This window comes from Chiloscyllium punctatum, chromosome 16 (genome assembly GCF_047496795.1).
Source record: "Chiloscyllium punctatum isolate Juve2018m chromosome 16, sChiPun1.3, whole genome shotgun sequence".
NCBI lineage: Eukaryota > Metazoa > Chordata > Chondrichthyes > Orectolobiformes > Hemiscylliidae > Chiloscyllium > Chiloscyllium punctatum.
The window spans coordinates 22,400,163-22,423,555 of record NC_092754.1 but is presented as its reverse complement, the minus strand read 5'-3'; the positions used below and the strand labels follow the sequence as shown (position 1 = coordinate 22,423,555).

Below are 23,393 nucleotides of genomic sequence, written 5' to 3'. Positions count from 1 at the left end.
GTATCTATGGAATGAGCTGCCAGAGGAACTGGTGGAGGTGGGTACACTTACAACATTTAAAAGGCATCTGGAATAGGAAGGGTTTAGACAGATATGGGGCAAATGGGATAGCTTATTGGCATGGATGAGTTAGACCATGCTGTATGACAGGAGGAAGCATGAAGAAATTCATTGTAATGTACTTACAGTGAGGAAACAGGCCCTTCGGCCCAATACGTCCACACCGCCCTGCCAAAGCGCAACCCACCCATAACCCTACATTTACCCCTTACCTAACACTACGGGCAATTTAGCATAGCCAATTCACTTGACCTGCACATCTTTTGGACTGTGGGAGGAAACCGGAGCACCCAGAGGAAACCTACGCAGACAGAGGGAGAACGTGCAAACTCCACTCCTGAGGCGAGAATTGAACCCGGGCCTCTGGCGCTGTGAGGCAGCAGTGCTAAGCACTGTACTACCGTGCCACCCACGAAAGGAGAATTGCATTTAACATATACAGTATAGTGCTTTTGTTGTGTTATGTCTCCCAGTTAGAACCTTGTTCAATTCCGTCAACAATTCAGACTACGATCTGCATTTTTAAAAACTTTTATTTGGGATTACCCCTTATTTCTAACCTGTGTGCTTGTCTGTTGTGTCACTAGTTGTTTTTATATGTAGTAAGTAATAAATATACTCTTTGTTGACTCAAGAAAAGCCTAATTTAATTTGCATTTTTTGAAACATAAGTTCATTTGGGTCTGAGAGAAGGGTATTCACCAGGACAGGGATTTATTTTTAAATTAACCTTTGTTGTAACTAAACAATGGGGAAGTGAATGCAGGTGAATAAAGAAGGGGAGCCAGTTTTTTTTTTCCTCCTAACCCAGACACTCAACAATTTGGTACATTCCATCGAGAACTATCATAAATTGAGGAACCCCCTGAACAATAGGTGCACTGTCAATTGTGGGATTCCAAGACCCACACCATTGGAACTACATGGTCATTCTTACACTGTGCTGGGTCAAAATTCCGAAAGTTGGTAACAACATTGAGGGTGTCCTTAACCCACTCAGTTTCTAAAGAACATGACTCACCACCACTTTGTCCAGGAGCAAATAGGGATGGGAATAAAATGTTGCGCTAAAATAAAGCAAAACTGGGAATCTGGAGACCTGAAACAAAAAAAGAAATTGCTGGAAAAAACTCAGCAGGTCTGGCAGCATCTGTGGAGAGAAAGTAAAGTTAACACCTCGAATCTGGTGACTCTATGTTGCCCGCGTCAGCGATATTCCCCATGCCATGAATGAATAAGTTAAAATAATTTGGAAAGGGTGTTCTAGTACTGCGAGGGTGATACATAAATGCAAAGTTACAAATCACACAACACCAGGTTATAGTCCAACAGGTTTATATGGAAGGAGCAGAACTCCGAAAGCTAGTGCTTCCAAATAAACCTGTTGGACTATAACCTGATGTTGTGTGATTTTTAACTTTGTACACCCCAGTCCAATACCAGCTCCTCCAAATCATGACATAAATGCAAGCTTCTGTTGTTACTGCACCCTTCAACCAATCAAAGCGTGGCACGGATGGCGGGTGTAAAGGCAGTCCTCCAGGCTAGGGGGAGCCTGAGTGGGCGTTGCCTGGTCGGGGCCGGTATTTCCTCCTTCCGGGGTTGGTGTTGAATTTTTGCTGGCGGGGGCAGCTGGAGGTTTGATGTCCCGGTGTCGGGGGTGGGGGGGGAGGTTGGTCAGTGATCTCCGGGTATAGAGAGCACGGTGACAACCCCTCACTTGATCCCGTTCTCCTCTCCACCTCGGCGGGTTATAGGAGGACATTGCCTTCCCGGCTGTATAAGGGGGGAAGGTGAGGAGGGGGATGTGACAGGTACCTGAGGCTGACGCAGTTGGGCGGACCAGCGCGAGGGAGGCCATTGGGTGTTCGGGCCCGGTTGCTCTGACCATGGCCTCGGGGAAGTCGGTGCTGTGCAGCGTCGCCAGCATTTACCTGAGCGGCTTCTGCGTCTTTCTGATGGTCGATGTCTACGCCCGGCCGACCAACAACTCGGCCGTCAAGCGGGAGAAGCCGGGCGCCAGGCTGGATGAAAACGAGATCCAACCCCCGAACCACCTGAGCGGGCTCAAACTGGAGAAGGGGGGTGTCCTGAACAAGGATTTCCATCAGGAGGTCTTCCTGGGCAAGGAGATGGACGAGTTTGAGGCGGACTCCGAGCCCGTCAGAAACCGAAAGAAGCTCATTGCCATTTTTGAAAAGTGAGTACTGTTGACAGCATTTTATTTCTTCGGCGGGAGACATAGCTGGGCCCATAGCTTTTAAAAAAGACAGTAATTCAGAAAGTCGAGTGTCGGTGCTTAATCCTAGTCTAGTTGGTAGATAATTGTTTCTAAAATTAGGATGAGATTTTTAATAGTAATTGTGTGGGGCTGATGCTTTATGTTTGGCACTGATCTTTGAACCAAGATTAGGAACGTCATTCGAGAGAATGTTACGCTTAATATTCTTGATTGCACAATTTTCATTTGCTTTTCAAGTTCCAACATGGCTTACGTTCTTCTCCAAACCCACATCTGAGAAATGTGCGCACTTATCTTTCTGTTGTAATCTAACATTTTGAAATTTAAGTGCTCCTTGTTTGGTTGTTGCACTTTCAGTTGCCAAGGCTCAAAGCTGTGGAAATCTTTCCAAACACACCACCATCTCTCCCTTTCACTTCAAACGTTCCTCTTTTGGACCCCTTGACCAATATCTCCTTTTGTGGTGTAATGCTTTGGTGTAATAGTTCCGTTTCAACGTGTTCCTGCAAAGCAACTTTGAATGTTCCAGTGCGATATGAATATAAGTTGTTCAGTATAGAATCATAGATGTACAGCATGGAAACAGACCCATCGGTCCAATTTGTCAATCCCAACCCAATCTAGTCCCACGTACCAGCATCTGGCCCATATTCCTCCAAACCCTTCCTATTCATATACCCATCCAGATGCCTTTTAAATGTTGCAATGATACTAGCCTCCACCACTTCCTCTGCCAGCTCATTCCATACACTTACCACCCTCTGTGTGAAAAAGTTGACCCTTGGGTCTCTTTTTATATCTTTCCTCTCTCACCCTAAACATATGTCTTCTCGTTCTGGACTCCCACACCCCAGGGAAAAGACCTTGTCTAATTATCCTATCCATGCCTCTCATAATTTTATAAACCTCTATAAGGTCACCCCTCAGCCTCCGACGCTCCAGGGAAAACAACTCCAGACTATTCAACCTCTGCCTATAGCTCAAATCCTCCAACCATGGCAACATTCTTATAAATAGTTTCTGAACCCTTTCAAGTTTCACAACATCTTTCCGATAGGAAAGAGACCAGAATTGCACGCAATGTTTCAACAGTGGCCTAACCAATTTCCTGTACAGCCACAACTGACCTCCCAACTCCTGTACTCAATACTCTGATCAATAAAGGAAAGCATACCAAACACCTTCACTATCCTATCTACCTGTGACTCTACTTTCAAGGAGCTATGAACCTGCACTTCAAGGTGTCTCTGTTCAGCAACTCTCCCTAGGACTTTACCATTAAGTGTATAAGTCCTGCTAAGATTTGCTTTCCCAAAATACAACACCTCACATTTATCTAAATTAAACTCCATCTGCCACTTCTCAGCCCATTGGCCTATCTGATCAAGGTCCTGTTGTCATCTGAGGTAACCTTCGATGTCCACTACACCACTAATTTTGGTGTCATCTGCAAACTAACTAATTGTACATCTTCTCGCATCCAAATCATTTATATAAATGAAGAAAAGTAGAGGACCCAGCACCGATCCTTGTGGCATTCCACTAATCACAGGCCTGCAGTCTGAAAAACAACCCTGCTCCACCACCTCTGTCTTCTACCTTTGAGTCAGTTCTGTATCCAAATGGCTAGTTCTCTCTGTTTTCCATGAGATCTAACCTTGGGGAACCTTGTCGAACTCTTACTGAAGTCTATATAGTTCAATCTACTGCTCTGCCCTCATCAATCCGCTTTGTTACTTCTTCAAAAGACTCAGTCAAGTTTGTGAGACACGATTTCCCAAGCACAAAGCCATGTTGCCATCCTTGCCTTTCCAAATACATGTCCATCCTCTCCCTCAGGATTCCCTCAAGCAAGTTGTCCACCATTGACATCAGGCTCACCGGTCTTTAGTTCCCTGGCTTGTCTTTACCACTCTTCTTAAACAGTGGAACCATGTTAGCCAACCTCCAGTCTTCCGGCATCTCACCTGTGACTATCGATGATCCAAGTATCTCAGCAAGACGCCCAGCAGTCACTTCCCTAGCTTCCCACAGAGTTCTAGGGTACACCTGATTAGGTCCTGGGGAATTAGGCACATTTATGCGTTTCTAAACATCCAGCACTTCCTTCTCTGTAATATGGGCATTTTTCAAGATGCCACCATCTATTTCCCAACAAGGTATATCTTCCATGTCCTTTTCCACAGTAAATACTGATGCAAAATACTCGTTTAGTATCTCCCCCCATCTCTGCGGCTCCATACAAAAGCTGCCCTGCTGATCTTTGAGGGGCCCTATTCTCTTCCTAGTTACCCTTTGTCTGTAATGTATTTGTAAAAACCCTTAGCTTTGGCAAGTAGAGTTAAGGACAATCCAATCTCATGTCCCTTTTTGCCCTCCTGATTTCCCTCTTAAGTATACTCCTACTTCCTTTATACTCTTCTAAGGATTCACTCAATCTCTCCTGTCTATACCTGACATATGCTTCCTTCTTTTTCTTAAGCAAACCCTCAGTTTCTTTAGTCATCCATCATTCCCTATACCTACCAGCCTTTCCTTTCACACTAACAGGATTATACTGTCTCTGGACTCCCATTATCTAATTTCTGAAGGCTTCCTATTTTCCAACCATCCCTTTACCTGTGAACATCTGCCCCCAATAACTTTTGAAACTTCTTGCCTAATACCATCAAAATTGGCCTTTCTCTAATTTAGAACTTCAACTTTTAGATCTGGTCTATCATTTTCCATCACTATTTTAAAACTAATGGAATTAGGTCACTGTCACCTCAGTCACCTGCTCTGTCTTACTTCCCTAGAGTATGTCAAGTTTTGCGTCTTCTCTGGTAGGTATATCCACATACTGAATCAGAAAATTTTCTTGTACACACTTTACAAATTCATTTTCATCTAAACTCTTAACATGAAAGCAGTTCCAGTCTGTGTTTGGAATGTTAAAATCCCCTCCCATAACCACCATATTATTCTTACAGATAACTGAGATCTCCTTACAAATTTGTTTCTCAATTTCCTGCTGACTATTAGGTGGTCTATAACACAATCCCAATAAGGTGATCATCCCTTCCTTATTTCTCAGTTCCACCCAAATAATTCCTTGGATGTATTTCTGGGAATATCCTCCCTCAGTACAGCTGTAATGCCTTATCAAAAATGCCACTCCCCCTCTTCTCTTGTCTCCCTTTTTATCCTTCCTGAAGCATTTATATCCTGGAACATTAAGCTGCCAGTCCTGCCCATCCCTGAGCCATGTTTCTGTAATTGCTATGATATCCCAGTCCCATGTTCCTAACCATGCCCGCAGTTCATCTGCCTTCATTGTTAGGCCTCTTGCATTGAAATAAGTACCGTTTAATTGATCAGTCCTACCTTGTTCTCTGTTTTGTCCCTGCCTGCCCTGACTGACTTCATTTATCAGCTGTACCAGTCTCAGATTGATCTCTTTCCTCACTATCTCCCTGGGTTTCCTCCCCCTCCCCCCCGCCACATGCACACGCATACGCATGCACACACCTTACTAGTTTAAATCCTTCCAAGCAGCTCCAGTGCACCTCCTGCAAATATATTAGTCCCCTTCCAATTTAGGTGCAATTCATCCTTCTTGTTCAGGTTACTTCTACCCCAACAGAGCTTCCAATCATCAAAAAAATGTGAATGCTTCTCGCATACACCAGCTCCTCAGCCATGCATTCATCTGCTCTATCCTCCTATTCCTGCCCTCGCTAGCTCGTAGAACTGGGATTAATCCAGATATTACTACCCTTAAGGATATCCTTTTTAAATTCCTGCCTAACTCTCTAATCTCCCTTCAGAATCTCAACCTTTTCATTTCCTGTGTTAGTGGTTCCGATGTGTATAATGACCTCGACTGTTCTCTTTCCCCTGAGAATAGTCTGCACCCTCTCTGAGACACCCTTGATCCTGGCACTAGGGACGCAACACACTATTCTGATTTTTCACTGCTGGCCACAGAAATGTGTTTCTGTACCTCAGATTAGAGAATCCTCTAACACAGTCGATCTTTTGGAACCTGATACATCTCATTGCATTACAGCTAGTATCAATACAAAAACATGGCTGTTCGTGCTACGTTCCACTGAGAATCCATTACCCCCTACATTTTCCAAAACCGCATACTTGTTTGAAATCGGGATCGCCACAGAAGACTCCTGCACTACCTACCTACCTCGCTTATCTTTCCTGGAGTTAACCCATCTATGTGACTGTATCTGCGATTTTTCCTCCTTCCTATAACTGCCATCCATCACAGCCCCTTGCTCTTGTAAATTCCTTATTGCCTTTAACTGTCTCTCCAACTGATCCAATCGATCTGATCGGATTTGGAACCAATGCCATTTATCGCAGATATAATCCTCAGTAACTGGTAAACTCTTCCTAAACTCCCACATTCGACAAGAAAAGCGTATCACTCTGCTAAAGGCCATTTTTGCTTCTTTCAATCTACAGACCCAGAAAATAGCACTGTCTTATTCCTGTACAAAACACTGCTCCAGATTAAATTAATACTTATGGCTTAATCAGGAGGCATATCTCAATAAAACATACAATTGAGAAAGAACCTACACTACTCTCTACTACAGACTTACTGTAAGGCCACGCTTAAAATATCCACTTATCTGTTTCTGTGCTGTGACCTCTCCCAAACAGTTTCCTCCAAGATTAGTTATGAATTTCACGGTTTGTTAATTTTCCCAGATGCATTATGCTGAGAATTTCACAGTAGATATCCTCCAGATTTTATTACCTTTGTTTGGTACCTAATCCTGATGGAGCTTGCATTCTGTCTGTGATGTTTACATTGTGTTAGTAATTATACAGTTATCACCAGTGTTCAGTGAGTATATGAAGAATGTGAGTTTAGTGTATGGAAACTATATTTGGTTTTATGCATCATTTGGGTGAGAGTTACTCATTGGCATTCCAAATGGCCTTTGAGCAGATGGTGATGAATGTACCTTTTTGTTTGGTACCTGTTCAATTTATTTTGATAACCTTTAATCCTTGTTTGCACAGCCATAGAAGTTAAACCTAAAGGGGTTGACTTCTGTGCAATCTATTTGATGACTTCTGGGTTGCTGCATGGCAATGAATCCTAGACAGAGCATTGGTGGTGAGCTGTCATCTTGAACTGCTGTAATGTGGTGATATTCTCCAGTGTTCAGAGGAGTTCTATGATTTTAATGACAGTGAAGTTCCAAAGCAAAATGATGGGTGATTTGGAGGGGAGCTTTGGAGCTGGTGGTGTTTTCATATATCTGCTGCCCTTGATCTTTGATATGGTGGTAGGAATAGATTTGAACAGTGCTGTCAAAGCAGCCTTGGTTAGGTGCTGCAGTTCACACAACATCATTACAGAAGGTACTCCCTCCAGCCAGATTGCTGCTGGTGGGGGAATGAATTTTTAAGTTGGTGGATGACGTGGTGATCAAGAACGCTACTTTTATCCGAGGTGTGTTGACCACCTTGAGTGTTGGAGCTGCAGACATCCAGGCAAGTGGGATGGACCCAATGCACACTTGACTTGTGCCTTGCAGATGTTGGATAGGCTGTAGGGAATTGGGAGATGAGTTACTCACCAAATAATTCCTAGATCTGACCTGTTCTAGTATCTACAGAATTAATATAATTGGGTGAGTTAAGTTTTAGCGAATGCTGACTCCCAATACGTTGGTGGTTGGTAATTCACCAGTGGTAATTCACCAGTAGTAATTCCTTTGAAGGTCAAGCAGTGGCTAGACACTTGCTTCCTATTGCCTGGCACTTGTGCCATTCATGTTACTTGCCACTTATAAGTCAAAGCCTAGATCTTTGTGCATCCAAGCCCATTATTTGAGCACTTCCAATGGTGCTGAACATTGTGAATCACCAGCAATCGTCCTCGCTTCTGAAGTTACACAGGGAAATTAATGTTTGCAGCAGCTGGAAATGGTTGGGCCTAGGACCACCCATCTTCAAAGTTTGTGAGAAGATTTGTAACTCAGGTGCTCGTTGTTGTGGTTCTGTTCGCCGAGCTGGGAATTTGTGTTGCAGACGTTTCGTCCCCTGTCTAGGTGACATCCTCAGTGCTTGGGAGCCTCCTGTGAAGCGCTTCTGTGATCTTTCCTCCGGCATTTGTCGTGGTTTGAATCTGCCGCTTCCGGTTGTCAGTTCCAGTTGTCCGCTGCAGTGGCCGGTATATTGGGTCCAGGTCGATGTGCTTATTGATTGAATCTGTGGATGAGTGCCATGCCTCTAGGAATTCCCTGGCTGTCCTCTGTTTGGCTTGTCCTATAATAGTAGTGTTGTCCCAGTCGAATTCATGTTGCTTGTCATCTGCGTGTGTGGCTACTAAGGATAGCTGGTCGTGTCGTTTCGTGGCTAGTTGGTGTTCGTGGATGCGGATCGTTAGCTGTCTTCCTGTTTGTCCAATGTAGTGTTTTGCGCAGTCCTTGCATGGGATTTTGTACACTACATTGGTTTTGCTCATGCTGGGTATCGGGTCCTTCGTTCTGGTGAGTTGTTGTCTGAGAGTGGCTGTTGGTTTGTGTGCTGTTATGAGTCCTAGTGGTCGCAGTAGTCTGGCTGTCAGTTCGGAAATGCTCTTGATGTATGGTAGTATGGCTAGTCCTTTGGGTTGCGACATGTCCTCATTCCGTTGTTGGACAAACGGAGAACAGCCAGGGAATTCCTAGAAGCATGGCACTCATCCACAGATTCAATCAATAAGCACATCGACCTGGACCCAATATACCGACCACTGCAGCGGACAGCTGGAACTGACAACCGGAAGTGGCAGATTCAAACCACTACAAATGCCGGAGGAAAGATCACAGAAGCGCTTCACAGGAGGCTCCCAAGCACTGAGGATGTGACCTAGACAGGGGACGAAATGTCTGCAATACAAATTCCCAGCTCAGCGAACAGAACCACAACAACCACCCATCTTAAAAGGTAACTTAACTGTAGCAAAACAAAGATTTATCTGAAAACTGGACGTTGAGCCAAGGAAGAAAACATTGTGAGGCTGTTACAAACTAATTCCCTGTAGAAGTGAATATAAGAAGTTTAAAAGACGCAAGATTTTAGGGAGGGAATTTCATATGAGTAGGACCTAAGTAACTGAGGCCACAGCCGCCACCACAGGATGGTGGAACAGAGTAAGGTATAGAATCTGGAATCACAGGAATAAGGAATTTGGGGTGGGGTTGTTAGGCAGGTAGATGAGGAAACCTGAAGTTATGACGGTGAGAATGTTAAATATAAGGTGTTGAACAGGCAAGGTGCACGTCAGTAAAGGAGAAGGTCTTTGTGTAGGATCAGATAAGCAGCAGACTTCTTGATTTATGGAGGTAGAAAGTAGGACGATGTTGCACTGAATGTAGAGCTAATTGAGTTTGCTTCAGAGCAGAAATATTCTCATTACAGTGATATTTAGTAATACTTTGGTCAGTATTTGAGAAAATAGGGTGATTGCAATGTTAAGTTTAGAAACAACTGCAGTAAACCAACTTGTTGGGCTTCATTTTTGTGATTAAGCCATCTGACTAGATTGGGTTTTTCTTTGAGGATTTTTTTGCCTGCTATTCACCCAAGATCGTGTACTGATCAAATTACAAAGAATGAGTGGATTGCATCTGCAAGAAGTACACCCAACCCCAGCTCCTCCCAAACCGCATTAGCTGGATGAACTTTGGATAATTTGGGGGGCAGAGGGGGTTATTGAGAGGACCTAAAGGGGGGTAGTCACTCCTAAGGTAAAAGAAGAAGGTTGATGATTTATTGTTATGGATGGAAAGGGAACTGGCAGGCAGTACAAGGATCCCCTGTGGCTGTTCCCCTCAACAACAAGTATACTGTTTTGGATACTACTCACCAGGGGTAAGCCATGGAATACAGGTCTCTGGCACAAAGACTGCCCCTGTTGCTCAGAAGGGAAGGGGAGAGACGAGCAGAGCATTAATCATTGGGCACTCCATAATTAGGGGGACAGATAGGTTCTGTGGGAATGAGAGAGACACTGATCAAAAAGTCTGCTGCTTATCTGATCATACACAAAGACCTTCTCCTTTACTTGTGTGCATCTTGTTGTTCAACACCTTACATTTAACATTCTCATCTTCAGGGCTTCACTATTCCCCATCCAACTGCCAAACAACTCCATCTCAAATTCCTCATTCCTGTGATTCCAGGTTGGTGTGTTGCTTCCCAGGTGCCAGGGTTAGTGATGTCTCTGATTGTGTTTTCGGGATCCTTGAGGAGGAGGGGAGCAGCCCCAATTCGTGGTCCACATAGGTACCAACGACATAGGTAGGCAGAGAGATGGGGATTTAAGGCAGAAATTCAGGGAGCTAGGGTGGAAGCTTAGAGCTAGAACAGTTATTATCTCTGGTTTGTTGCCCATGCCACCTGCTAGCGAGTCGAGAATACGGAGAAAGAGGAGTTGAACATGTGGCTACAGGGATGGTGCAGGAGGGAAGGTTTTGGGTTCCTGGATATTTTGGGACTTTTTCTGGGGTAGGTGGGACCTCTACAAACAAGACGGTCTTCACCTGAACCAATATCCTGGGGGACACATTTGCTAATGCTCTTCAGGTGGGTTTAAACTAATTCAGCAGGGGAATGGGAACCAAAATTGCAGTTCAAGTATACAGGAGGTTGAGAGTAGTGAGGTCAGAATGAAGGTTTCAAAGTCGCAAGAAGTTGGTTCGAAGTGTGTCTACTTCAAGGTCAGGAGCATCTGGAATAAGGTGGGTGAACTTGCAGCATGGGTTGGTACTAGGGATTTCAATATTGTGGCCACTTCAGAGACATGGGTAGAGCAGGGACAGGAATGGTTATTGCAGCTTCTGGGATTTAGATGTTTCAGTAAGAACAGGAAATGGTAAAAGTCGGGGGGGGGTGTGGCATTATTAGTGAAGGACAGTATTATGGTTGCAGAAAGGACGTTTGAGGTCTGGTTTACTGTAGTGTGGGCTGAGATTAGAAACCGGGAAGGAGAGGTTACCCTGTTGGGATTTTTCTATAGACCTCTGAATAGTTCCAGAGATGTTCCAAAGATGATCATCCATAGGAGCGAGAGTGACAGGATAGTTGTTATGAGGGACTTTAACTTTCCAAATATTGACAGGGAATACTACAGTTCAAGTACTTTAGATGGGTCAGTTTTTGTCTACTGTGTGCAAGAAGGTTTCCTGACACAGTATGTTGACAAGGGGCGAAGCCACATTAGATTTGGTACTGGGTAATGAACCTGGCCAGGTGTTAGATTTGGTGATAGGTGAGCACTTTGATAGTAACCACGACTCGGTTATGTTTACTGTAGTGATGGAAAGGGATAGATATTTACTGCAGGGCAAGAGCAACAGCTGGGGGAAGGCAATTACGATGCGATTAGGCAATATTTAGGATGCATAGGATGGGGAAGGAAACTGCAGGCGATGGGGACAATTGAAATGTGGAGCTTATTCGAGATCCATCTACTGCGTGTTCTTGATAAGTACGTACTGGTCAGGCAGGGAGGAAGTTGTTGAGCACGGGAGCTGTGGTTTACTAAGGAAGTTGAATAACTTGTCAAGCGGAAGAAAAATACTTAGATTAGGATGACACATGAAGGCTCAGTTAGGGCACTTGAGAGTTACAAATTAGCCAGGAAAGACCTAAAGAGAGAGCGAAGAGCCAGGAGGGGACATGAGAAGTCATAGAGATGTACAGCATGGAAACAGACCCTTCAATCCAACTTGTCCATGCCACTTCAGAGACATGGGTAGAGCAGGGTCAGGAATGGTTATTGCAGCTTCTAGTCCCACCTGCCAGCACCTGGCCCATATCTCTCCAAACCCTTCCTATTCATATGCACATCCAGATGCCTTTTAAGTTGTATGAGCTTCCACCACTTCCTCTGCCGGCTCATTCCATACACTCACCGCCCTCTGCGTCAAAAAGTTGCCCTTTAGGTCCATTTTATATCTTCCCTCTCTTACCCTAAACCTATGCCCTTTACTTCTGGACTCCCCAACCCCAGGGAAAAGTATATCTATCTATTTATCCTATCCATGCCCCTCATGATTTTGTAAACCTCTATAAGGTCACCCCTCAGCCTCCGACGCTCCAGGGAAAATGGCCCCAGCATATTCAACCTCTCCCTAAAGCTCAAATCCTCCAACCCTGGAAACATTCTTGTAAATATTTTCTGAACTCTTTCAAGTTTCACAACATCTTTCCGATAAGGAGACCAGAATTGCACGCAATATTCCAACAGTGGCCTAACCAATGCCCTGTACAGCTGCAACTGACCTCCCAACTCCTGTACTCAATACTCTGACCAATAAAGGAAAGCATACTAAACACCGCCTTCATTATCCTATTTACCTGTGACTCCACTTTCAAGGAGCTATGAACCTGCACTCCAAGGTCTCTTTGTTCAGCAACACTCCCTAGGACCTTACCATTAAGTTATACATCCTGCTAAGATTTGCTTTCCCAAAATGCAGCACCTCACATTTATATAAATTAAACTCCATCTGCAACTCCTCAGCCCAATGGCCCATCTGATCAAGATCCCATTGTAATCTTCTTTGCTATCCACTATGCCTCCAATTTTGGTGTCATATGCAAACTTACTAACTGTACCTCTTATGCTCACATCCAAATCATTTATATAAATGATGAAAAGTAGGGGACCCAGCACAGATCCTTGTGGCACTCCACTGGTTACAGGCCTCCTCCACCACCACTCTCTGTCTTCTATCTTTGAGCCAGTTCTGTATCCAAATGGCGAGTTCTCAGTGTATTCCATGAGATCTAACCTTACTAACCAGTCTCCCATGGGGAGCCTTGTTGAATGCCTTACTGAAGTCCATATAGGTCACATCTACCGCTCTGCCCTCATCAATTCTCTTTGTTACTTCTTCAAAAGACTCAATCAAGTTAGTGAGACATGATTTCCCACGCACAAAGCCATGGTGACTATCCCTAATCAGTCCTTTCCTTTCCAAATACATGTGCATCCTGTTTCTCAGGATTCCCTTCAACAGGTTGCTCACCACTGATGTCAGGCTCACTGGTCTAAAGTTTCCTGACTTGTCTTTACCGCCCTTCTTAAACAGTGGCACCATGTTAGCCAACCTCCAGGCTTCTAGCACCTCAGCTGTGACTATCAGTAGTATAAATATCTCAGCAAGAGGCCCAGCAATCACTTCCCTAGCTTCCCACAGAGTTCTAGGGTACACCTGATCAGGTCTGGGGATTTATCCACTTTTATGTGTTTCAAGGCATCCAGCACTTCCTTCTCTGTAATATGGACATTTTTCAAGATGTCACCATTTGTTTCCCTACACTTTATATCTTCCATGTCCTTTTCCACAGTAAATACTGATGCAAAATACTTGTTTATTATCTCCCCATCTCCTGCGGCTCCACACAAAGGCTGCCTTGCTGATCTTTGAGGGGCCCTGTTCTTTCCCTAGTTACCCTTTAATCTGTAATGTATTTGTTAAAACCCTTTGGATTGTCCTTAACTCTATTTGCCAAAGCTACCTCATGTCTCCTTCTTGCCCTCCTGATTTCTGTCTTACATATACTCCGACTGTCTTTATGCACTTCTAAGGATTCACTGGAGGAAGTACGCCTCATCTTCAACTCCAGGGCATCAATGTAGACTTCACCAGTTTCATCATTTTCCCCCCCCCCCCACCTTACCCCAGTTCCTCACTTCCAGCTCAGCACCGTCCTCTTGACCTGTCTTACCTGCCAATCTCCCTTCCCACCTATCCACTCCACCCCTCTGACATATTACCTTCATCTCCACCCCCATTCACCTATCGTACTCTTTGCTACCTTCTCCCCAGGCCCCCCCCCCCCCCCCCATTTATCTCTCCACCCTGGAGGCTCCCTGCCTCCATTCCTGATGAAGGGCTTTTGCCCGAAACGTTGATTTTCCTGCTCCTCAGATGCTGCCTGACTTGCTGTGCTTTTCCAGCACCATCCTAATCTAGACTCTCTGGTTTCCAGCATCTGCAGTCCTCACTTTTGCTTAAGGATTCACTCGATCTATCCTGTCTATACCTGATATGCTTCCTTCCTTTCCTTAAGCAAACCCTCAGTTTCTTTAGTCATCCAGCATTCCCTCTACCTACCAGCCTTTCCTTTCACCCTAACAGGATTATACTGTCTCTGGACTCCCATTATCTAATTTCTGAAGGCTTCCTATTTTCCAACCGTCCCTTTACCTGTGAACATCTGCCCCCAATCAGCTTTTGAAACTTCTTGCCTAATACCATCAAAATTGGCCTTTCTCCAATTTAGAACTTTAGTTTTTAGATCTGGTCTATCCTATTCCATCACTATTTTAAAACTAATGCAATTATGGTCGCTGGCTCCAAAGTGCTTCCCCACTGACACCTCGGTCACCGGCCCTGCCTTATTTCCCAAGAGTCACTCAAGTTTTGCACCTTCTCTAGTAGGTACATCCACATACTGAATCAGAAAATCTTCTTGCACACACTTAACAAATTCCTCTCCATCTAAACCCTTAACATTGTGGCAGTCCCAGTCTGTGTTTGGAATGTTAAAGCCCTCTACCATAACCACCCTATTATTCTTTCAAATAACTGCGATCTCCTTCTAAATTTGTTTCTCACCATTGGCAGATAAGGTCAAGGAAAACCCTAAAGTTTTCTACAGGTATATCACGAATAAAAGCCAATCAAGGATAGCAGTGGGAAGTTGTGCGTGAAGACCGAAGATAGGGCAAGTACTAAATGAATATTTTTCATCAGTATCCACATGCGAAAAAGACAATGTAGTCGAGGAGAATACTGAGATACAGGCTACTAAACTAGATGGGATTGAGGTTCACAGGGAGGGAGGTGTTAGCAATTCTGGAAAGTGTAAAAGTAGATAAGTCCCCTAGGCCGCATTGGATTTATCCTTGGATTCTCTGGGAAGCCAGGGAGGAGATAGCAGAGCCTTTGGCTTTGATCTTTGTTGGCATTGTCTACAGGAATAGCATTACAAGATTGGAGGATAGCCAATGTCGTCCCCTTGTTCAAGAAGGGGAGTAGAGAGAACCCTGGAAATTATAGACCTGTGCACCTTCCTTCGATTGTGGGTAAAGTGGTGGAAAGGGTTATAAGAGAAAGGATTTACAATCATCTTGAAAGGAATAAGTTGATTAGGAATAATCAACACTGTTTTGTGAAGGGTAGGTCTTGCCTCACAAACCTTATTGAGTCCTTTTGAGAAGGTGACCAAACAGGTGGATGAGGGTAAAGCGGTTGGTATGGTTTATATGGATTTTAATAAGGTGTTTGATAAGTTTCCCCACATAGGCTATTGCACAAACTATGGAAGCATGGGATTGAGGATGATTTAGCGGTTTGGATCAGAAATTGGCTAATTGAAAGAAGACAAAGGGTGGTGTTTGATGGGAAATTTTCATCCTGAAGTTCAGTTACAAGTGGTGTACGGCAAGGATCTGTTTTGGATCCACTGTTTGTCATTTTTATAAATGACCTGAATGGGCATAGAAGAATGGGTTAGTAAATTTGTGGATGACACTAAGGTTGGTCGAGTTGTGGAGAGTGACGAATGATGATATAGGTTAGAGGGACATAGAAAAACTGCAGAGCTGGGCTGAGAGGTGGCAAATGGAGTTTAATGTGGAGAAGTGTGAGGTGATTCACTTTGGAAGGAGTAACAGGAATGCAGAGTACTGGGTAATGATAAGATTCTTGGCAGTGTAGATGAGCGAGAGATCTCGGTGACCAGGTACATAGATCCTTGAAAGTTGCCATCCAGGTTGATAGGGTTGTTAAAAACGTATATGGTGTGTTAGATTTTATTGGTAGAGGGATTGAGTTTCGGAACCATGAGATCATGCTGCAGCTGTACAAAACTCTGGTGCATCCGCACTGGGAGTATTGCGTACAGTTCTGGTCACTGCATTATAGGAAGGATGTGGAAGCTTTGGAAAGGTTTCAGAGGAGATTTACCAGGATGTTGCCTGGTATGGAGGGAAGATCTTATGAGGAAAGGCTGAGGGACTTATGGCTGTTTTCGTTAGAGAGAAGGTTGAGAGGTGACTTAATTGAGGCATATAAGATAATTTAAAGGGTTAGATAGGTTGGACTGTGACACCTTTTTCCTCTGAAAGCGATGGCTAGCATGAAGGGACATAGCTTTAAATTGAGGGGTGATAGATATAGGACAGATGTCAGAAGTCGTTTCTTTCCTCCGAGTAGTAGGAGCGTGGAATGCACTGCCTGCAACAGTAGTAGACTCGTCAATTTTAAGGGCATTTAAATGGTCATTGGATAGGCATATGGATGAGAATGGAATAGTGTAAGTTAGATGAGCATCAGATTGGTTTCACAGGGTGGTGCACCATCGAGGGCCGAAGGGACTGTACTGTGCGGTAATGTTCTATGTTGTCCATTCCCAATTTCCTTTTGTGCAGCTTTGGTATCAATTTTTATTTCCTCGCACTTTTGTGTGGAGCATCTTGCGTGCGGTGTAACTTTACTGCTGTTGGATCTGGTTACTCTAAATTTAATTTTCTCTCGGGGCTTGTTGGCTACAAAGAACCCTGCTCCTTGTAGGTGTAGGAAGACATATTCTGCAAACAGATTTTGAAAAGCACACGGAAGTCACTTCCTCCCAGACTGCTGCCTTTATCCTGAATACTTGTCTGCTTTTTTAATGTATGTTCATTATGAAGGAATAATCCTACCCTTGGAAGTCTTGTGGCACGTTGGGAGACACTCCTGTGTCTGAAGCAGAATCTCTGGCTTCAAGTTCCACTCTGAGACTCATTCTCTACAAAAGAGGCATTCGTGACACAGTTCAAATATGCTGATTGACAGCCTGCTAATCTATCCAGTACTTTTTCTACTATTCCCCAAAAATACAAACAAACTATATTCTTTTAAAGCCCTTTTATATCAGCCATGTTGGCGTTTTAAATCTTCATTATAACTTGGCATAGATTAATCAATTTCAACTATAATCATCTCTTTATCTGTTGCTTTATTCATACACAATGGCAATGTGCCAGCTCTAGAGTTTGTGAGTTAGCAGATCCAGAGGAATTGTCTCTGCTTTAAATCACTTTACATTAAAATTATTGAGATTAGAGTACAAATTACAGACTGACATAAAAAACTCTGAGCAGGTAAAAGTCTCTGAATGGTTTTGTGCAGTGTAGAACCATATCTATGGGAGACGGAGGAGGGGAGATTGTGAATTCATTGAAATGTCTTTGGACCGAAAATTCAGAGGCTCAAACTAAATAAGTTAAAATCCCAGTGTCACAATTTAATATATTCGGAATTTAATATATTCGGAATTTCAAAAAAAAGTAGTCTCGGGAATGGTTTTTTTGGGGAAAAACAGTAATTGTTTGTTTGAAGACAAGTGTCCTTAAGTGATCTTTACTTGGTCTGGCCTACAAGTAACTCTAGACTCGTGTCAATATTGTTCACTCTCATGCTTTCTGAAGTGGCCTAGCAATGAAAGGTGGGCAGCAAATGTTGCTGTTGACCTAACTAGTGAAGGAACTACATTTGGATTTCCTGCAAACACCAAACCTATCCAGTGTGCAACATTTTTGCTCTCACTGAGGATAAGGATGAAACCTGCACAGAGGATGGGCAGAATGAATAGTGGAGTAGAAGGTAGTCCTAGATGGGAAAGGATAAAATAGGAAGCAATTTTGTCATCATGTTTGCAATGAATAGAGTATATATGATGCACTGTGCAGTTGTGACCAAGAATTCAAGAAGGTGTGCTGCTAATTTGGTGCAAGGTTATAGAAAATCTCCAAGCAACTTAAGAGAAACTTGCAGTTGTAAAGTCCACATTTTAAAATTTCCGTTACCTTTTGACTTTCGAAAAAGGAAGATACTGGTTTAAACCAAGGAGACTTTACAAAGAGGTGGATTTGGTTTTAATAATTCATGTTTACTGGAGAAAATTGTGAATTGTATACAATGTTGCATTTTCCAGAACAGTGAGAGCAGAAGTGGACACCATGAAGTCATCAGGTTCTGAACTGAGGTAAAACTACTTGACAACACTGTTCTGATTGGCTTCTGAACTGGTGATGAAGGTTTGTGCAGGGCAATGCTGCAGAAAACCAATCTAGTCTGTGAAGAGAAAGCATCATAAAATCTCTTGTGTGAAGGTAATAGAAAGTCTCCAGTGAAAAGTCACAGGCTTCCTCTTGCCTTTCTCTGCTAATCCCCTATTGAAGAAGGAATAAAAACTCAGAATTTGCCTTTTCGTTCTTTCAATCTGTGAATGGAAGAGAATATCAGTGTGCAGACAACTTTGCATCAACAGCAAAGAACAAAAAGGGATTGAAACGAAGAGGGTGGGAGTGGGGGTGAAACCAACTCATCAAATCCTGTGGTCCAGACTGGTCTTACTAAAATGTTTCCTTTATAAGTTTTTCTTTTTCCACACTTAATGTCCATGTGTTCTGTCTTTGTTGGTGAAGGGATTGAGTTTGAATTGTAAAGTTATAAATTAGCTATTCTTATTTTCTAATTAGCATTGGCTGAAGACTATTTGTTTTGTTAAATACAGAAATCAGATTGTTTGTTTTCTTTTAACCGGAGTTTGTTACTCAAGTAAAACAAATCTTTCACTTCTGTGATGACTGTCGGAATAATGGGATTTTCTTGCATCACCCTAGTGAGTCATGACAAGTTTGTAGTCCATAACAAGTCAGGACCACTGAGATGGGGAAGGGGAAAAAAGGAGAGGAAGTCCTGCTAAGACAATATCAGACATCAGGAACTAAATTTCAAAATTGAACAGACTGCAGAGTGGCAATTTCGGGATCTGAGCCATGTAGTGAAACGTTTTGCAGGGTTTTGGCTAAAATAGCAACAGTAGGGTGGCATGGTGGCTCAGTGGTAAACAATTCTCCCTCACAGTGCCAAACCCGGGTTCGATTCCAGCCTCGGGCAACTGTCTGTGTAGAGTTTGCACATTCTCCCAATGTCTGTATGGGTTTCCTCTGGGTGCTCTGGTTTCCTCCCACAGTCCGAAGTTGTGCAGGATTGGTGAATTGGCCTAGCTAGATCGTCCATAGTGTTCAGGGATGTGTAGGTTAGGTGCATTAGTGAGGGGAAATGTAAAGTAGGGAATGGGTCTGTGTGGGATACTCTTTGGAGGGTCGTTGTAGACTTGTTCAGCCAAATGGCTTGTTTCCACACTGTAGGGATTCTGTGTACTTTATATAGTGTGTGGTTAGCTCTTTCAAAGAGTTAGTGCAGGCAGGAAGGGCCATGTGATTTCCTTCTGTGCTGCATCATTCAGTGATTTTATTTTGTTATGAAACAGCCACATATCAATACAAATTCTTTTCGTTCATATTTGTAAAATATCAGGTTGAAGGTAATGATTGAAAGAAATTGTACCAATTTTCTGAAGCTTAATACTGTCAAAACAGGAGATGACATTTTTAGTTCCCGCATCTGTTTAAGGTCGTAATTCATTCCATCTCTAAAGTTTTAAATTCTCTAACTTCTACCCAGCCCTCTTTCCACAACCTTTCATAACTGTAAACTTACTTTAAAATTTACAAGTCATGTCCTCACTTGCCATGTTCTGCATTCCAGAGCTTCATCTGCTGTGGGGAGTTGATTCAAATAGTTTGGCAAATTCTCTTGTATGCTTCCTGCTTGCCTCCAGTGCAGTTTCTTGCTGAGTTTAACCTTTTTCTTTTACTCTTTTATTAATGGCACTTCATTCAACCACTACACTCCTACCCTGTCCATTCTATCTGCTTTTAGGAAAATTATCTAAAATACTTTTTATTTTCCTTCAATTGTGTAGTTTGGTTCCTGGTGTTTAATTTTTAAGCTTCCAGTGTTTATCATTTACTATTTTCTTCTTTTGTGAAGTATCCCTGTGTAAAAAAAACAGAATTGCAAATTGTTGTCTCTTTTGGAAAAAAGAAGTATTTTTAATCAAACTGTTCAGAGTTGCTATCACACATCTCTGGAGCAGGTGGGACTTGAACCTGGTGTCCAATGCAAGGGTACGGACATAACCACTGTACCACAAGAGGGCCCAATGAATGCTGAAATGGAAAGATTCAGCTCAATTGGCTGAAACCCAGGATTGAGCGAGGGACCTTTTAGATCTTCAGTGTAATGCTCTGCCAACTGGGCTATTTTGAATGGAATAACAGGATTGGGTTAACTCCAAGTCACACTTAGCAGTTGCCCTGCTGAGAACAGCATTTATTGTCTCCTGGTGCTGAAACACTGTAAAACATACTGTTCGTTAAGTACTTATTCCTTGTGTCTTTTTGTATATTAAATGGGTTCAGAATATTGCAGATGAAAATAGTGATTATTATTGATAATTAAAAGGATAATTGAAATCTTAGCAGTATAAACCCACAGACTCTCAACTACCTGGACTACACCATCTCCCACGCAGTATCCTGCAAGAACTCCCTCCCGTTCTGCGTGTCTTTGATTTGCTTGTCCTAGGATGTGTGTAAGACATGCACAAGAATTCCTAGAGGCCTGGCATTCTTACCAGAACTCCATCAATAAACACATTGAATTTGACCCCATCTCCCTTCCCTTGGGGAGAAAAAAAGCTGGAAATTACATCACCCACCTTAAGAAAGCAAGACTTGTGAATAGAGAGGCAGGATGTACCACCAGTGCTTCACTGGAGACTCTCTCACTCACTGGTTATGTTACCTAGTCATGGTGATGAAACATCTGAAAACAAACCTTCCAGCTCCGCGAGCGAACTTACATACTTATCATCATCCTGACCTACAAATCTTCTCAAAAATTGTGAATGTGAACAGAGTTTTCAGTGCAGATTATTGGAAGACCTTTTTTTTTGCCTCAAGCCTCTTCAGGGAAGGTGAAGGCTTTTAATAAAACATTTTATTGTGAGCTTTTGTAGTTAGAGCAGTAATCAAGCAGGCAAAAGCCTCTATGATATTTGTCATTATAATCTTGAGCAAACAGTTTAGTAGAGCTCTGGATTCTGCTGAGTACTTTCCTGTTACAAATTATTATTAATTGTGCAATTATTACAATTCATTAGAGTTAGATCATTGAGGTAATGTCTCTTTTATCTCTTTCTATCTTCTTGCCTTTCATGTCGCATTTGTAGGAGGTTGTCTTTCTGAATTTTATTCTCTTGTAAACAAAGATAGGCATCAAATGATGAAAATAACTGCTGCTTCCTTTCACTAGTGACAGCTGTCCTCTAACTGTGGTGTTTTCCTCTGGGCTAATACATTGGAACGTACAGATTAAGTGCAGGAGTAGGCCATTTGGGTTCCTCAAGTTGTCTTTGCCATTAATTAGAGTAGTGGCTAATCTGATTGGTTATAGACCAGAGCAGGAACCCCCCCCCCCACAAATATTTAAAGATGGTAGAACATTTTCTTTATTTTAAGGTAGATGTGAAGTGTCATGCTCCAGATGCAATGCAAAGAATCAACCTGCTTGACATTAAGGAAAACACAGTTTATTTAAACACCAAAGCAAAGATACAAACGAAAGAGAATTTAGAATAACTGGACTCTGTTGGAAAACTTAACTGAATAATAGGTACTGTACCTATTACTAATTAACTGTTTCAATATGGTAACACCCCATAAGCAACCCCTGGCAAAAAGGCAAATTCAAACACAGATTCTTAAATGTAGTTCTCCAATCCAGGAGGAAGAAACATCAAGAGAAATTTCAGAGAGAATAGAGCTAGGAGTCATTCACTGAAGGCTGCAATTCCTTTTGAGATCCCCAAAGGCTTATGATGTTACTGAAAAATCCAAAACTCAGAAATCTGGATCTGAGAGAGCCGGCCACACCCATTCAGGCTGCTTCCATTATTTGGACTTTTCAAAAAACAACCCAAAGGAATCCAGAAGTTTTTTTTTTAACTTAAATACTCTTCAGTAGCAAGCTCAATACCTCTGCCTTACAATCTCTGTTCAAATAAAAGGACAAACTAACCTTTTAAAAGTGGCAACATTCTCGTAGTTTGCTCCTCCACATTCCCTTCTGACAATCATTCACCCCTTGATTAACAAGAATCTGTTCACCTTGGTCTTAAAAATATTCAAGGACTCTCTTCCTCAAAAGGCAATGGAGGCAGAGTTTCAAAGTCCTGTCACCCTGAAGAGAAAAGAATTCTCCTCATCTCTCATAAATGGGCAATTATTTATTTTTCAGCAGTGACCCTAGTTTTAGATTCTCCTATAAGAGCAAACATTAGACAATAGATGCAGGAGTAGGCCATTCAGCCCTTCGAGCCTGCACCGCCATTCAATATGATCATGGCTGATCATTCCCAATTAGTATCCTGTTCCAGCCTTATCTCCATAACCCTTGACTCCACTATCTTTAAGAGCTCTATCCAATTCTTAAATGAATCCAGAGACTGGGCCTCCACTGCCCTCTGGGGCAGAGCATTCCACATAGCCACCACTCTCTGGGTGAAGTAGTTTCTCCTCATCTCTGTCCTAAATGGTTTACCCCGTATTTTTTCTACATCTTTCTACATCAACATTCTTTCTACAACATTCTTTCTACGTCAACCTTCTCGTGACCCTTCATGACCTAGTATGTTTCAATCAAGTCACAAATTACTCTTCTGAACCCTAGCTGTTCCAAGCTTAGCCTATGTAACCTTTCTTCATTAGTTAACCTAACCAATGCAGATTTTAGTCTAATAAACCTTCTCTGAACTGCTACCTGCTTGTTTTAACATCCTTCATTAAGTAGGGCCAGTACTTGTAAAATATAGTTCAGATGTGGTTTCAAGTACAACCCCAACTTTTATATTCAATTTCTCTCACAATAAACAATAACATTCTATTATCTTTCTTAATTACTATCAGTATTCGAATATTAACCTTTTCTGAATAATACTGTAGAACATTTGGAACACTCAGCATCATAGACCTCAGTTCGGGGAATCCAAGCTGGCTCAGTTCCATGTTTAACTCCGGTTTGTATGAAGCCACTTTCGTTTGTTGGTTTGGATGTGAATTGGCTGAAACTGAAACTGACCCCACCTGTGCAGTTTTAACCAAACTCATTACCTA

At 42.7% G+C, this 23,393-nt stretch overlaps 1 protein-coding gene across 1 annotated transcript in view; it reads left to right on the top strand.

Moving 5' to 3' along the window:
- Positions 1 to 1,694: 1,694 nt before the first annotated feature.
- Positions 1,695 to 23,393, top strand: part of sdf4 (stromal cell derived factor 4) — an 86,029-nt gene continuing 64,330 nt past the window's right edge. The window contains exon 1 of the mRNA XM_072586486.1: positions 1,695 to 2,260. Within this exon, the coding sequence (XP_072442587.1) occupies positions 1,950 to 2,260 (311 nt within the window). The 5' untranslated portion in view covers positions 1,695 to 1,949. The remainder of the gene's footprint in view (positions 2,261 to 23,393) is intronic.